Source organism: Anolis sagrei, chromosome 2 (assembly GCF_037176765.1).
Source record: "Anolis sagrei isolate rAnoSag1 chromosome 2, rAnoSag1.mat, whole genome shotgun sequence".
NCBI lineage: Eukaryota > Metazoa > Chordata > Lepidosauria > Squamata > Dactyloidae > Anolis > Anolis sagrei.
Window position 1 is genome coordinate 211,428,445 of NC_090022.1, and position 17,537 is coordinate 211,445,981.

General features: G+C 38.6%; 1 protein-coding gene across 4 annotated transcripts in view; it reads right to left on the reverse strand.

Moving 5' to 3' along the window:
• DENND4C (DENN domain containing 4C) overlaps nt 1-17,537 on the reverse strand; it is a 92,531-nt gene that overhangs the window by 19,232 nt on the left and 55,762 nt on the right. For all 4 annotated transcript variants that reach the window (XM_060762431.2, XM_067464367.1, XM_067464368.1 and 1 more), the window contains 12 exons: nt 17,225-17,443; nt 16,441-16,586; nt 15,304-15,339; nt 14,699-14,829; nt 14,339-14,471; nt 13,768-13,974; nt 9,543-9,671; nt 7,328-7,472; nt 6,922-7,068; nt 4,818-4,943; nt 3,155-3,301; nt 1,292-2,457 (listed from right to left, as the gene is read on the reverse strand). In XM_060762431.2, the coding sequence (XP_060618414.2) occupies nt 1,292-2,457; nt 3,155-3,301; nt 4,818-4,943; nt 6,922-7,068; nt 7,328-7,472; nt 9,543-9,671; nt 13,768-13,974; nt 14,339-14,471; nt 14,699-14,829; nt 15,304-15,339; nt 16,441-16,586; nt 17,225-17,443 (2,732 nt within the window). The remainder of the gene's footprint in view (nt 1-1,291; nt 2,458-3,154; nt 3,302-4,817; nt 4,944-6,921; nt 7,069-7,327; nt 7,473-9,542; nt 9,672-13,767; nt 13,975-14,338; nt 14,472-14,698; nt 14,830-15,303; nt 15,340-16,440; nt 16,587-17,224; nt 17,444-17,537) is intronic.

A 17,537-nucleotide genomic window follows, 5' to 3' on the forward strand; every position in this document is an offset into this window, starting at 1 on the left:
CCCAGTGTTTCCTTCTCTTTCAATTAGTGTGGAATTTGCATGACCCTGTCCACTGCCTCTCCCTTAACCCTTTCCTATTATTTTCTATGGCGCACAACAAACAGATCAGACCTGATCAGCAACTGAACATACTAGAGAAGTTTGGGGAGAATTCACCATGATTTATAGGAGTTGGCAGGTACTGGCCTGGATGTATAGTTCACCTGCAATCTAAGAGCACTCTAAACTCCAGCAAAGTTGGACCTGGAACTAACTTGGCACACAAAACCCCCATGAGTAACAAAAAATACTGGAGGTCTTTGGAGGGATTTATAGGAATTGTAGTTCACCTACATCCAGAGTGCACTATGAACCCAAACAATGAGGGATCTAGACCAAACTTGACATGCATATCCAACATGCCTAAATTAGAATACTGGTGGGTTTTGAGGGGAATTGTCCTGGACATTTTGGAGTTGTAGGTACTGGGATTTATAGTTCACCTGTAATCAACAAGCACTCTGAACTCCACCAAAGATGGAATTGGACCAAACTTGGCACACAGAGCCCCCATGACCAGGAAAAATACTGGAGGTCTTTGAGGGAATTCACCTTGATTTGGGGGAGTTGTAGTTCACCCACAACCTGAGAAACTGAGACCTCCACCAATAATGAACCTGGAGCAAACCTGGCACACAGAACCTCCATGACTAACTCAACCTACTGGAAGGGTTTGAGGGGACTAACTCACCATAGTGGGAGTTGTAGTTTACCCTACAGCCAGAGAGCACACGGAACCCCGCTGAGGACGCATCTATAGCAAACTTGTCCAACACAACAAACTTTAAGGACCAATGGAGTTTTTTTAGGGTTAACCTGGCAGGATGTGAGTTGTAGTTCACCCACAACCTTATGCATTTTGTACAATTAAAAAAATGTTGTTTTTTTCCAAATAACTCAGGCAATGCTAGTAAGTGTACAATGTGGGTGAAATCTGAAAGTGTCCACCCATTTAACAGAAAAGATACCACAAGATCACTACCATACCATCATCTCAATACTGGGTGTTGCCCATTAAATCTTGTGCTTCAAATGCTTTTTTCACTTGTGAAAATAATCCATTTAAGCAAGAGTTCATCAACATCAACCATGTACAAAACCTAGTATCTGGTTATTACCTTTGTTGCTATAGGTGAGTTGGATATATTTCTAGCTCATTCTCACCCACCCTCTCACACCAGATGTAAAAAGTGACTGAAAGCAAGGCACCATCTGCCTCTTGGGAAACTTCCTTTAAGCAAAACCCACTCACCTCCTCATCTGAATAGTTGTATGCTGAAGACACGGCTCCCCACACCTTGCTGGCTACATTAGCTGCTTGTTTCATGCCAGACTTTAGGACGTCTATTTTAGGACCAGATAAAATGTGGTCTAGCTTCAGGCCTGACAGAGTTGTAACTACTGCACCCAATGAAGCCTGTGGTGAAGAGCGACTCAGCCCTGATAAGGAAATAGACCGTTCTTTCTGGGCACGTGAAAGAGCTAGCTGCTTTGGCCTTCCGGTAAAGGTTTTGGACCTGGAAACAGCTGGGCTTTTCCGAACAGCCTGGTGAACTTGAGGTGGTGGAGGGGAATCTGAAGGCAAGCTCGACCTCCTCTCTAATGAATGTCCCAATGAATCGGGGGAGGTTGCCTCTTGGCCGCTCACTTTCCTGTGCAACTCCATGCTGGACGATTTGCTGCCCAGAGGGCTTTTCAGGTTCATGTAGCTTTCAATTTCATCTGCCAGATTGCGGGCAACAACTGGCGACATCGTTTTTTCTTCTTGCTCGGGAGAGATGTGCTCTACTGCTTCAGTTGCCAGCAATGATAAGGGGTCCAAACCCACTTGAACATCTTCCCTTTCAACAGGCTTGGCCACCCCATAGAAACTGTTTCTTTTATTTGCTGCCTCTTTGGATTCAGGGCTCTCCGGGTTAGACTTAGCAGCATCAAGATGATTTGAGTCCATGCCCTCTGCTTGGACTGCATTGTTGTCATGACTGTTTCTGACCTGTTCCTGCCCTTCCTCGGGTTCCTCTGGAACAGGCGAGGACCTGGAATCTGTTTCCCAAACGTGTTCATTCACACGAGTCCTAGCAGTATCTGTTCCACAGAAAAACTGTATGCCATCTGCATTGTCAAAACTGTGCAATTTGCTCGCATCGGATGAAGATGTTTTTGCCACCGACAAAGCTGCTGTGAGGATCTTTGCATCAGCACCCATCAGGATCGCAGCTTCACTGGAATTCAAATCCAAGCTGTTTTTCTTCAGTAACATGCCTGCTCTGCTTTCAGTGCTAAAGCTGCAACTCCTTTCTGAAAAAAGTTTCTGCCTTTTCTTTCCTTTTTCGTTTGTTCTCTTGGGAGAAATGTTGTAATCAAACACCGTATCTTCAACCACATCTTGAGTTGTTAACAGTGGACTGCACACAGTTCCTTTCACATAAAAAGTAAGGAAACACAAGACAAAAGCAGCGTGTTATGCACAGGAAATTTCTTCAGATAAAGCAGACTCCCAAATGATGGAAAGTAGAGGAGAACACATTTCCAAAAGTGGGATCTCAAAAACATAAATGACTATTAAAATGAAAAAGAACAATTTAATAAACTGCACACAATGTCTGTTAGTCGTTTTTTTTTTTAAAGCATGTTTAAACTGGCCACTATTATTTTAAGGGAAAAGCAAATATGTGGCCCTTGGGTCCCACATTGTTTCTTTTCCCTTACAATAAAATGGCCAGAATCCTCCTGGGAACTTATGTCACTGTAAGGTGTTTTCATTTGGGAGAAGCAGAACTGGACAGTTCCATATCATCCATATGCAGTGAAGGGCTGCTATTATATTATTAGATAAGGCAGGTATGAGCAAACTAAGGCCGGGGAGCCAGATGCGGCCCCCTGGGTGCTTACCTCAGGCCTTCATTTTCCCTGTCCTCTGGGCATAAAGACGCGGTGGCTCACTGTATCCTTATGCAGAAAGAATTGAGAAGGAAGGCACACAGCAGCTGAGAGCTCTCTGGAGGGCTCTCAGCTACCACATGTCTTACTCTCCTTTCAGAATAAGGAAGTTGTGAGCAGCCCTGTTGGTACACAGTGTTAGAGCCACCTCAAGCCAAGTGTATTCTCTACTTACCACTACTACTCCTCCTGCCTGTGCTGTCAAAAATACCAGAGGGAATCTTCACGATGCTGGTTGAAGGATGCAGTGGCACTTCTACTGGACCGTGAGTCTCTGCATTAGGATGCTGCTTTTCAAGAGACTCACTTGGACCACAAAATTCTTTACAAGAAAAAAAGGCAAGGTGGGATTACTCAATTTTACAAGAGAAAAAACGAAGTGGGGTTAGTTAACTTCTGTATAAATGAGATGGAAGCTAATTTCACACAGCAAATGCATTACCATATCTGTAAATGCAATTTAGATTAAGCTACCTTTCCATGAAATCATAAAGACAATACAAATGCTTAAAAATGAAAGTGAAATCTGACCAGCACCATGGTCAACAGAAGGTATATACAGCCATAATTTGGGCTTTTTTGCATATCAACAAAGTGTGCAAAGGTTCCACTCTTGTTGAATGAATCATACTTCCTAGAGACTTTCAATGTGGTTTTCTTATTTGAATAATCCCCCCCCCCCCCCCGCTCAGCCCATGATATTATGTTGTCACCATCTCTTAATAAGGCAACTTAGTGCTGAGTGAAAGCAAAATGGGAAACTGCTTCAGGAGCACTTGGAGGGACATCATCTCTCATTTAATTCTCGTGTTTCAATACTATGCAATACTGGGATATTTAGTTTGGTGAGGCATCAACATTCTTTGGCAGAAGAGGCTCAAGACCTTGTCAAACTACAGCTCCCAGGATTCCATAGCATTGAACCAAGTAGTTTCATTTTATAGCATAGATGCATCCCATGGTTTTCTTTTCCATTGTGGAAGCTCTGGTGTTCAAAATTACAAAGAGAACACTTTTTGCTACTTTACATTACATTCAGCAACAAATACTTTGTTTGGTTTCAGGGTTTGAAAATTGAGGTGCATATTAGATTTGATGGTGCATTAGACTGGTAATATATAATATTCTATACTGAAAAGTTAACAAAGTGGCTGTGTAGAATACCATATATACTCAAGTATAAGCCGACTCGAATATAAGCTGAGTCATCTAATTTTACCACAAAAAACTAGGAAAATGTAGTAACTCAAGTATAAGCCAAGGGTGGGAAATGAAGCAGCTACTGGTAAATTTAAAAATAAAAATAAAAACAGAAACCAGTAAGATTACATTAATTGAGGCATCAGTAGGTTAAATGTTTTTGAATATTTACATAAAGCTGTAATTTAAGATAAGACTGTCCAACTCTGATTAAACCATTATTCTAACCTTCTTCAATGTAAATGTGCTTACGACGTATCCTTCCAATAATAATAGAGCAAAATAATAAATGTAATAATGATAATAATAATCGAGTAAAATAATGGCAATGTAATAACAGTAAAATAATAAACGAAATAATAAACATAGAGTAAAATAATATAAATGTAATAATAGTAATAATAATCGAGTAAAATAATGAATGTAATAATAATAATAATAATAGAATAAAATGATAAATAACTTTGACTCGAATATTTAAAAAGGGTTGAAAAACTCTGCTTATTCTAAAGTATATCAGGTACATGCTATATCTATTCCAACATTCCTTCAACAAATAGGAAAAAGCATAAGGTTCTTCACTGATATTTACTAAAACACATTCAAAAATAAATACAAAATCTTCAAAAGTAATCTACCTGCAATTAAATCTCCATCTTTAGTGACAAGTTCTTTCTTTACAAGTAGATCTGTTGAATGAACACTATCCCCATCTTCCTTTATAAGTTCATCTTTAGAGCCATAGCCTTGATCAGACTGACCACCTGCAGAAAGCGATGCACAATTTAGCCGGTTTCCCAAAAACTATGCTGTCAACAAATAAATTATAAATAGGAAATGTATTTAATATTGCAAGTTTATATTTTTCTTTAAAATGAAAGCAAAACTGCCAGTGCCTAGTACATAGAGATAACACACAGAAAGTATCTAAAGTTTGACAGGGAAAGAACAGCAGAAAAATGTAGTGACAATGCATCCCGGAGCTCTGATTTACAGACAATATTTTTAGTAGGATGGTATAGACTCTGAAAAAGGCAGAGAATAAAACTTCCATTTTATATACCAAATGGGAATGTGCACCCTTTTCTTCTCTGAGAGACATTAGTTGTTTAACTGTTAGTTACTTGACTGTATGTGACATACAAGCTCATGCTACTTCTGAATGACTTCTGCTGCATCTTCACTCCAGGTGTTTCCTCTATTACTGTCTATATACTATCTTCAGTTCCTCACAGAGTTGCTGCTTTTCCTGTAAGATCAGCACAAGGAGGAATATCACTTGTAGCCAAATCTAACCGCCCCCACATGTTTTCAGAGCTTAAGACAACTCAAAGGTTTTCCACTATGGTTTCCTTTGTTCAACCCACTACATACACATAGTGTGAATGACAGTCAAACCCAAGAACCATAACTCTTTACTAGTTCAGGCTGCTAAACATCAAACTAGATCTGTCTTTTTGCTCGTCTGAACAGGTGTAATGTAAGATACCCTCTATAGATGTCAAAAGTGTCTGCCCATTATTTGTAAGTTTATACTGAAATAACAACTCCCACTCCTTATGTATCAAATTAACAAATATATCCATTGATAAAGGAGGAGATTACCTGGAGTGGTTAACATTCAAAGGCAGAATTAACGCACATGTGCCTCCAAGGCCTGGCATCACATAAGTCTGTAACTCACACCATGACAGCCAAGGACAAATGCAGCACCAAGAGACAGCACAGAGCAAGAAGCAGAGCAACAAAGATCAGAGAAGGAATGTTTAGTCATCTACTAGACAAATACAGCAAGCCATCTACACAGGAGACTACAACCTTTAAAAAAAGAAAAGATGTCAGAAAGTTTAGTAGAGAAAGGAGAGGAGGAGGAGAAAAACATTTAAGGCCACGAGGGAGATGTGCATAGGAGCGCTTCAGTTAGTCTTAAAATAAATTCTGATACATATATGTATAAAACTATATCATTTGAAAGGCTGAGTGAGATGACAGCTAAATATTTTTACAATATTCAAAAAGTATGCAAAACGCAATGCTAACTCATCTTCAGCCACTTAATAGATGTCAGAATACATGATTCCATTTAAAGCAGGTAATTATTGTCATTTAAAGCACTGTGTTCCATATTCAGGCTATACTTCTCTCTTGGTCATTTTCAGGCTTTTCTCTTAGCCAAGCTCAAATAAGCAATTATAATTCAGGGTTATAGTATAATATATTTCCTAACAACAGATTGCTTGCCAACTTCTAATTTGAACAGCATGATGTACTCTTATCAGATAGACTACATGTCTGCACAAGAATTTGCATTACATCCACCCACTGGCCCTGAAAAACCAATTTGTTGTGGTGTGAAAGGATGCAAAATCCAAGCCAACACAAAACTACATTTATTATGAAACAATAACAAAAACCACCTGCCATCTCCCTCTGCCCCTTCCTGCTAATATTGCAGCCCACCACACTACATACAGGATAATGCCAGTGAAAGATTTATGGTTTAATACACATAAATACATGCACATACCGAAGGATTAAAAAAATACATTTAATTCCTGACCATTTTATTAATTGTAACCTGAATACAAATATTCACAGGATTGTCTTATTCCTTCATAACAGTTTCCAACCTATCACTGTGTACATACAGTCTTGAAAGACAGAGAACAGTACTCAGGAAAACAAAGCCAGCAACATATTAGAGAAAAGGTGCAAGTTAGTGAAACTCAATGTATCTAGTACCTGTGCTAGAGTGATTACCAATGGAATCAAGCCTGACTAAGTCTCTGACGAAGAGTGTGTGCTCCCCACTGTTAGCATCGTTAGAACTATCCACACTACCATGGCTCACCGTGTCCCCATCACTTCCACCTGTCACCATCCGAGGAGCTGAAGATATAAACAACAGAGTCTTGGTTACAAAAATGTAAATGCCGAAAAGACAGTTGTCAAAGCTTACAATACCACCACGCAGCAAAAAAAGGTAATTCTGTGCACTATTTTCTCAATATTCAACAGTACACCTTCAAAAATTTCATTTGGATTGCTGACAAAATTCCCCATGCCACTTGAAAACTCTTAAATAGCAAATTATTGGTGATTTGGGAATGGGATATCTGTCTATAGCAGCTAGATCTAATAGAATTACCTGGTGCTGAAGCAACATGTGAACTGCCTGCAGACTTTCTGAGACACTGCTTAAATTGTACCATGCTGAGAACCACATTCCGTAACTTTGTCCAGAGAAATATACCACTCCGGTTACTACTAGGCCACGGGCTCTCCAAAACTGCCTGGAAAAGTAAAATTATTAAGCACATGTTTTTACAAAATGTAAAAATTATCAATTTTATAAGTGAACACACACAGTTCTGACTCATTCTCTGGGACTCCAGTGCCAATACAAATCTGTCAATACTGTGCACAGGAGTTCCCTCTTTGAAATGAGGCTATGGGTGCTTATATGTTGCACATGTAGGAACTCTAACTTGAACTGGATGAGTCAAGAGATGAAGACTGCTGCTAAGATGGGTACTAGTTACATATAACCACTCCAAATCAATTCCCTATGCTGTATAAGAACAGACTTCCATAAAAGTAATGAGAAATCTCCAAATCATGGACTGGATTTGGCCTGTCTCATTCTGTCTCCCTTCTCCACATAGTTAAGGGAGAAAGAGGTAATTCTCTTTGTATGTTGTTGTAATTACCTTCTAATCAGACACTGAGCTTTCAAAACCCAAGTTAGCAATAACAAGAAAGGTAATACATCAAACAATGGAACTCTTCATTGGGAAGCCCCCAAATTAAGTTGACCCCCAAGCTTTTTTGTACAGTGGGGAAAATCAATATAAGCTTATTGAGAAGTAAGATGAATGCTGACAAGTCCCCATATATCTTAAGAAAGCGGAGACGGAAAACCAAAAGCACAGCTTTTTAGGCAAGTTTGAGCCACAGCACCAATTTTTTTTCAAAGGACACTTTAGAAGTCCTACTGTTGTTTTTGGTTCTTATTAAATTCTTTTACTCATTTTATGCCTATTGAAATACCCTGTGCCACCCCTCGTCTAATGTGCCACATTTGGATATCTAACTAAGATATGCAACTGCTCTCTAAGCCATTAATGCAACGTGCTCTATGCCTTTGAACATAGTACGGAAATTCCAGGTGGTCCAGAGATTTGCAGCCAGATTACTAACTGGGGTTCCGCGCAGGGAGAGAACCATTCCCATGTTGCGGCAACTCTACTGGCTGCCAGTTTGCTTCCAGGTGAAATTCAAAGTGCTGGTCATTACCTATAAAACCCTAATGGTTTGGGCCCAGACTATTTGGCTAACCACATCTCCACATACAGGCCTGGTCAGGTGTTTCAATCAGAAGATGAGGCCCTGCTCTAGGTCCCAGCCCCATCCCAAGCACAGCTGGTGGGAATGAGAAAGGGGGCCTTCTTCATGTTCCCTCCCCACCTCTGGAACTCCCTCCCAAAGGAGATCAAAATGGCCCCCTCCTTATTCTTTTAAAAAACAATGTAAAACTTTCTTTTGCATTGAGGCATATAGAGAGGAGGAGGCATACAAGATCAATACTTAGATACTATGGAATGGAAATGGCTTGTCACTCTGGCTACATTGGCTTTTTTTCAATTTTTTAATATCTATTGGTGTTTATCTTCCAGTCTGTTATTAATGTTTAACTATGAAAATGTAACTTAGTTATGTAATTGTCTAATGTTTGGTGCTGCCTTTATTATTCTTTTGATGTGGATGTTGGGTATGATTTTGGCAAGTTCATTCTTTGTTTATTATTTAGTTATTGTAACTTATACCACACCCTCTTCATCCCGGAAGGGGGACTCAGGGCAGCAATATTTCAATGCCAGAGTCAGACAATAACAGTAAAACACAATATCATAAAACAGTAAAAAAAATACATATTATAAATATCCTTTCAGATGATTAAAAACAATTTAGAAATAGTTTAGTAATGTACGGCACTGAATGTTTGCCACAATTTGTTGGAAACCGCCCTGAGTCCCCACAGGGAGATAGGTCGGGATATAAAGTATTATTATTACTACTACTACTACTATTACGATTAACAACATCACTCCTGTGCCCAGGCACAAATTTCTCATGCTAACCTGCACTTCTTAGGAACAGCTTCCCAAATCTGAACTCCTTATAATCTATAGAACTTACTGGTAGATCATGAGAAGGCTTTTCAACTCTTGTGTTTGATGTCAGCCTAGCCTCAGGCATCACACAACAATAAGTTTAAGGCAGAATCAGCCAAGGTCATCCAGGAATAATAATCATTACAATATAATGCTGTTTTCTTGATTTGTTTTCCATTGTCTGCTTACCTTGTTGTAGTAACCATAAGTGATTGCATTTGGTTGTATGCCAGAATTTTTCATTTCAAAAAGAACCCGCACAGCCAGAACAGGATGGCCCCAAAGGCCACAGAGCAGCATTACAACTCTATAGCAAACCTAATAAAGATAAATACAAGGATGTATTCAGTAGATGTGAAGTAACTTACGCATCAGAAGTGAGGGTGCCTGCAGAAGATGGAAAAATACTCTATTGTGTGCACCTCAGTAACCAGTAGAGGGAGAAGTTCAACCAGTAAATCACAATGTGGTTTTAACACCGTAAGAGGCCTCTGGTTTGAAGCTATGATCTCCTACATTGAAAATATTGTAGTATCTAGGACAAAAGATCCTAAAAGAACTATGGCATCTATTATGCTACAAGATCCAAGGGATCCTGGGTAAGGTGCCTTAATGACCTCACTCTCCTCTCAAGCCACCCAGTCTCTTGCTGGCTCCGTATATATCCTTTACAACTAAAGAAAAGTTTGTGAGGGAAAGCAAAAGCAAACAAATGGGTGTGGTTTTCTTTGCTTTAACCAAAGAAAGAAAAAAGTACCCCTTCTGCAACACATACACACATTAATCAGGCAAAAGAATGGGTGAGAATGCCCCTTTTATGTTTTTCATTCAGGATTCTGCATATAGATTGATAGACATGCTGACTCCAGAAAAAAAAACCCTAGGATACAATGGATTCTTTCTTTTTCTATTTTCAGGGTTTATTTCTCTAATATGGCAACGTGTAGGGCAAAGGTATAGTCCTATACACAATCTGGGAGGTGTTCTGGGCTGAAGCAATGAAGATGTCAGTACCACTAATAGCTCTTCACTGTTTAGGAGTGCTCACCCCAGAAAAAGTTTTTTGTTTTTTATTACACACAGAAGAATCTGTCACTATAATCTGGGAGCCCTCTGGGCTGTCGAGCACCTGGACATGTTCCTACATTTCCAGCACTGATGGTATTACTAATGTGATATACTACATTATGGCACATATACATGACTCCCTGACACTGATTTCCAGAGTTCAGCACTATGTCACCCAATGAGAGATGGGATCTAGCCTAAATCACAGGCAATTACTAGTATGGAGTGAAGTGAGGTCACAGAAAGAGTCATTTTGCGAAGGATAATGCAGCAACCAGTTCTAATTTGTATTAACATAAAGATGATCTGACAGTATGCATAGCAGATAAAGCAGAGCTCTTTAGACCCATCATAGTGAATGCATAAAGTCAGAAAAATAACAACAGCTGCACAGGATTACAGACAATTTCAAATCTATAAGGAGTACCGTATATGCTTGAGTATAAGCTGACCCAAATACCATATAGACTTGAGTAGAAACTGAGCTTTTCAGCACATTTATGGGCTGAAAAATCCCCCTCCCCCTGGGTTATATTCGGGTTGTCTTATACTCGAATATATCTGGTAATTTTATTAGTATCCATTTTTATTTTTGAAATTTACCAGTAGCTGCTGCATTTCCCACCCCTGGCTCATGCCCGAGTTAATAAGCTATTCCAGTTTTTGTGGTAAAATTAGGTGCCTAAGCTTATACCGTATATGCATGAGTATAAGACAATAATATATGCCGGGGGGGGGGGGGGGGGTGTTCAGCCTAAAAGGGGGCTGGAAAGCTCGGCTTATACTCGAGTATATACAGTAAATGTTGTTGACACTCAACATTAAAAAAAGATGTTCACACAAATGAGTGAAGAATCACCATGAGCAGCAAGTACATTGTATTATAGCAGTGGTTCTCAACCTGTGGGTCCCAAGATGTTTTGGCCTTCAACTTCCAGAAATCCTAACAGCTGGCAAACTGGCTGGGATTTCTGGGAGTTGTAGGCCAAAACACTTGGAGACCCACAGGCTGAGAACCACTGTATTAGAGCAAAACTGTCCCAGATGAGAACATTTTGCCATTATATTTGACAGCCATCATAACTCTTTCTGAAGATAGCTCCATGAAGAACAGTTACACCTTTCAGGCATTTTTGCCTCATGATGATCCTAAGGTTAATCTATCATAAGGTTTTCCTGACATTATCAATATTTATATTATAATTAGCTTAGATGGGAAAGGATAAATATATGCTCCTACATATAGTACATAAACATTTTTTCTAACCTTTAGTTACTTATGCTCCCATCAGCATAAGTAACTGAAGGTTAGAAAAAAATGTTTATGTACTATAAGATGACAACAAGATGATATATTTGTTTGAAAGAGGAAAGTAAAATATTCTCTTCAGACCATTTTTTAAAACACTCTGAAAGAACAGTTTGAAAAGCACCGTAGGGCTAAGAGAATTTTGCAGTGCCTTGTTTCTGGTTTGGGCAGAATTACTTCATTAGAACTGATTCAACACCAACAGCCCTATTCAATTATCTCCCAATTTATCAAATTTGACAATATGAACTACACACATCCTGATATATATACATACATCGAATATATATATATATATATATATATATATATATATATATGAGAAATTTAGTCTGTATCTCTATACACATACATTGATTCTTATGTTTAAAACAGGGTGAGGTCACATTTTTAAAAGGAAAGCTCTCAGCATGAAAGGGAGCCAATTCAACCCCTGATGGTGTATTACAGCTAAGATTATTGAATTCCTCGTTACAGTCCAAGTGAAAGAGAAGACAAACACTTTCAGGACAAGCTTTTAAAATTTACTGATAATAACATGAGCCACTCAAAATAGTTCCTCTTTTCTGCATTGAACTCTTAGTGCAACTTTTATGAATTCTTTCAACCTAAGAAATGTGTAGTTTCAGTCTGGTTATTAATCTTTTTCTGGGATGAATGTAAAAGAAAAATATGAGACAATCCATTTTCTTCTTCACAATGGATTGAACCCAAATTTACATGATGGGTGTAGAAAAGGAAAGGAAATTTTCAGGATACACTGTCTGACAATAGAATTGGGTAGACTTTATTTTTATGAGGGAAGATAACTAATGTTTGCTGAAAATACCTAGATATGAGAAAGAAGAATGAACTATGATCCAACTCAAAAACCATATGGGTGAAGGACAAGTATTGTTTCAGTTGTTTTTTGAAAAGATCTCAAAAGCTGTTATTAGTACCGTGTTTCCCTTAAAATAAGGCACCATTTTATATTTATTTTCCCTCAATAAGAAACACTATGGCTTATTTCTAGGAGATGTCTTATTTTTATTTAGTATGGTACAACAATCTGCATTTATTCAAATATAGTGCTGAGTAAAACGGCAGCCACAGCTTTACTTCTTCTCCCGGAGGACAAACAATACCTAAAGCAGAGTGCCCTGCTCCTCACTTCACTAAGGAGGCTTCCTGGGGGATGGCCAAAGGGAAGCAGCACTGCCAACTGTGGCCCTGTTGGAGCTGGTGACTCACTCCCTCTCTCTCTCACTTGGGGAGGAAGCCTGGCCTGGCCTGGCCTGGGGGGAAGAAAGAACAGAAGGAGAAAAAGGAGGATGAAGAGGAGGAGGAGGCAGGAAGTGAGAGGGAGGGAGGCCCAGACTCGCCTCTGCTACCACTGAGGAAAGTTCTTGCATTTCCTTATATGGCTTATTTTATGGGTATGTCTTATTTTCGGAGAAACACAGTGATTTACCATTTTTTTCTTCCATCTGGCAGAGTAAGACAAGGTTTTAAGTCACAAAAGTATTTTATGGCTTGATTATTTAAGACACTACAGGCAGTCCCCAAGTTACGAACAAGATAGGTTCTGTAGGTTTGTTCTTAAGTTGAATTTGCTTGTAAATTAGAACAGGTGCATTTTTAAAGTGTTACTCCAGCCTATCTATCTATCTGTCTGCTTTAGAAAACATAAGGAAGGGTTAACACCCCTGTGGTGTTTTGTTTGGCAATATTCAGATGATTTCGACTTGCTTTCTGCCCCTGTGATAACTGGATTTTGAAAAATTTGACTTGTGGAAACAAGGACTGGTGAGAGAGCTTCAATTGATACACATTTTCCCCTTGTTGTCTCAACCTGTTCTTAATTATGAGTCATTTGTAAGTCAGATGTTTGTAACTCAGAGACTGCTTGTATTATCTGTCTGCCTTGTTCAGATCAAAAAGTAACCTAAGGAGCATTCAGTTGACAGTTGAGGAAGCCCGAATATTTTTCAGAAGAAAACAGCAGCACAGAAATGACGTACGGATTAAATATATACCCATGTCTATCGAACTTACTTCATCCAGTGGTTCTACCTCAGTTTTCTTCATTTTGATAAGAATATCATAGGCTTGCTGTAAAGCTTTGACCTTTGGATGAGATACTCTAACATAGGCTGGGAGACAAATGAACCATAAGCTGTAACAATGGCTGAAGAGGCATTTGGCCCACTGCGGAGGGCTGGTGTAGTATCTCTTGGCTAATTTGTGGGCTGCTTTTATCTCCTGCAAAAACACAAAAAAGGGTGTGAAATCTTAACAGTGATCAGTTGGCATGTCACATGCCTTTAACAATATGCAACATGGAAGATAGGACACACAGCTTTCATGCATGCCAATCTTCAAGATCTAATTCTTAGTCTTGGATATATAACTTACTATAAATAATACAGGCTTCCTGTTATGTTAACGGATAAGGCTGTTAAGGCATGTAAATAATTCTTCTAAGAGCCTTTTTATCTTTAGTCAAAAAGGCTCCAAGAGCAGCTCGCAATCAACAGAAAAAAACAGCCTGTAACATTAGGTTGATTGGCTAAAAGAGATAATGCGCCTGAATATGTATATTTAATCATAAGGCATTAAAAAAAACCTGTTTCGTTCTCTTGGCCATGAGCGCTGGACTATTCAAAACGTTGCCTCCAACTGGGTGCCTCCTGAATGAAAGCCTGAGCTCCCGTGGTCTGTCAAAGAGCTTTAGCTCAAGTCTAGGGAAGGTTTTATAGCTGGAAAAGAGAGACAAAATCAAAAATCTGTAAGCCAGGTTTCCATTTGTCACAGCACAATATATTTAGCCCAAGACCTCTCAATCCCATTCCCTCACCATGAAAGAGGGGCCTGTTTCTTGTGAAATTGTCAACTATATTTCTAAGAGAAATCAATGTAGGTGAACAAAATTTAATCGAAAAGTGGTCCTCAGCCCTATCACAATTACTCATAGATTAGAAAATACCTGTATTTTGGCAACCTCTCTTGTTCGTCTTCAGGCGGTGGCTCTGGTGGCATTATAAACACTGTGTGTTCACTCTTTTGTGATTCATCAAGCTCAATCAACCGGGTATCCTCTGCAGAGTCGACATCAACCTGCAAATACAGCATATTCCCATTTTAAGTAAAAACAACAGTTCAATCCCTTAGCCCCTATGGGTACATCTACACAGTAGAATTAATATAGTTTGAAATCATTTTAACTACCATGGCTCAAAAGTTATGGGATCTTGGGAGTTGTAGTTTCACAAAGTCTTTAGCCTTCTCTGCCAAACAGCGCTGATGACTCCCCACACTACAACAGCCATGATTCCACAGCACTGAGACATGGCAGTTAAAGCAGTGTCAAACTGCATTAATTCAACAGATGTGCCCTAAAACCTGCCAACCATGTGCTCTGCCTGTCATGAAGATGACTGTCATGAAGATGACATTTGCAATAAGAATTGCAAATGTCAGATGAAAGGAACCAACTTATCAAATATTCCGTGGTTTTCACATCCATTTTATTACCATATCAGCTTTAACTACCAAACACTTTAGATATCTGAAGCAGAAGTAATTACATACCTTATCTCCTTTTTCTGATCCTTTCTCAGGAAAAAGCTAGAAAAGGAATGAAAAATAAAATAAGAATCATTTTTAAAATAGTAAAAATCAATTTACCAGTACATAATTAATACTGTTCCCATTTTCCTTGTCAGACAGAAGTCCTGATGGGACATTTCTACATAAGCACCTGAAAGTTGTAAAACTTCCAGCTAGGCTGAAGAAAATAAAAAAAGGGAACTGAGCTCATATTAAAAAGTTCTGTAAAAAGTAGCTTCCTTGTTAGAGGCTTTGTTAACTGAGGTGTGCCTATGTATTGAATTGCCTAGTCTGCCATTCTGTATGTTTTCCACAATACTATTTACTGTCATGGTCACACTTTTTTATTTTTCTATTTGCAGAATTTCCCTCCTCTTCTGGTTCCCAATTGGTGTTCTGTTTCCTATCACACCAAATGAGCAATGTCTGCAGTAGATACACCATCAAATCAGGTAGCACAAGTTCCACATGCAAGTTACTGTTACTCTGGTCCAATTTATTCTAAAACACATGCTTTGTAAAACTGGGATATTATATGTATAATTAGCAATACCCATATGTAATCGAAGGGGTCTAACAGCATTTTCTATTCATTAACCGAAGAAATCAACTAGATCAGCTTTAGGAGACAGAATTTAATTCTTCTACAATGGTCCACAAACTAAGGCTCTCAAGCCAATGTGGTCTACAAAGGTAATTTATCTGGCCCTCGCACTAAACGTTAGACTTAAGGTGGCCCAAAACCTGAAAAGCCTTGAAGGCACACAACGACGATTCGATTTAACTTGACTATCTCATCAGCCAAAAGTAGACCCAGAATTCCTATTGAGATAATTGTAACTTTATTTTGGTTAAAATTGTTCTTAATTTTAAATATTGTATTGTTCTTTCATGTTTTTGTTATAAATAAGATATATGGGGTGTACATAGGAATTTGTTTAAGTGTTTTTCAAACTATAGTCTGGCTGTCCAACAGTCTGAGGGACCATGAACGTCTGCTTAAAAAGTTTGGGGACCCCTAGTGTACAACAGCAAATAAGAAGACACATAGGAAGTATTTACTTAAGAGTTACAGTCTTACACTATCGAATTTACTTAGAAGGAAAAAAAAATCATTACCTTTTCAACACAGTCATCAAAAAATGCCAAGCCAGTATCTTTGTCGCTCACAAAGCTGCATTCTTCTATGAAGCGGCTAAATATTTGTGTTCTTGTTAAGACTGTGTAGAATTTTGTGTATGCACGGTCTCGGCTTTTTAAAAATCCTGGATAAAAAATACAACACAATTGCTGAAAATATTTGCTGCAGATAAAACGCTTTTATCTGTATTCCATTTTTACTGTGGTTCTTAATTTCCAAACCTAGTCACACTTAAATACTTGGTACCTCATGCACAAGCCAACAAAGAGGAAAAAACATTTTAAATAAACACTAAAATAATCGTACTCATAGAAGAGGATATTGGAATTGTAAAGAGAAATACTATAGAATTATCTTGTTAGTGTAGTTAATTAAATAGTTTAGTCATTTTACATTCTTTAAGTCTATTCCTATGCACTTTACTACACGCGGCTCAGGAAAAAGACTTGGGTTGAATTTACACTGTAGATTTACATTGCTCAGTGCTATGGAATTACAACAGGGAAAGCTAAAGACCTTGCAAAACTCCAACTCCAAACCCAACTTTTCTTCAGTTATCAAACTACTGATATTTGGCATAATAGTACACAAGGTAAACAAGGTGCAACAGAGATGGTTTGACTGCTTCCAAAGGGCTTTCTGAAAAGGTGTGAGCAATACTGCTGAAAGAATACCTGCCTCCAATATAATACCAAATGGTATTTCAAGAAGCATAACATGATCATACTAATTCGATTTCATGTAATGATCTCGCAGACTTACCTTGAAGGTCAAACAAGGAATCTGCAGCAGTGGCTTTATTTGAAGGTGCCTGTGTGATTGGTTTAAGGAATGTTCTGTAGCCCTTTAAAATAGATGCCATGAAACGTAGAAAGGCTTCCTGAATTTCCATTTCAAATTGTGTCATCTTTTTCTGCCAAGAGAAGTCTGCTTCTATAGGAGTCATCTCGACTGCAGAGCCCTCTTGGGCCTTTCTGTGAACTGGTGAAAAGGGAACAAGCAGACAAGCTGAATTCATCTCCTCCACACAAAAATACAATTATCCAAGAAAAACTTGAAAAACTTTATCCTCAAG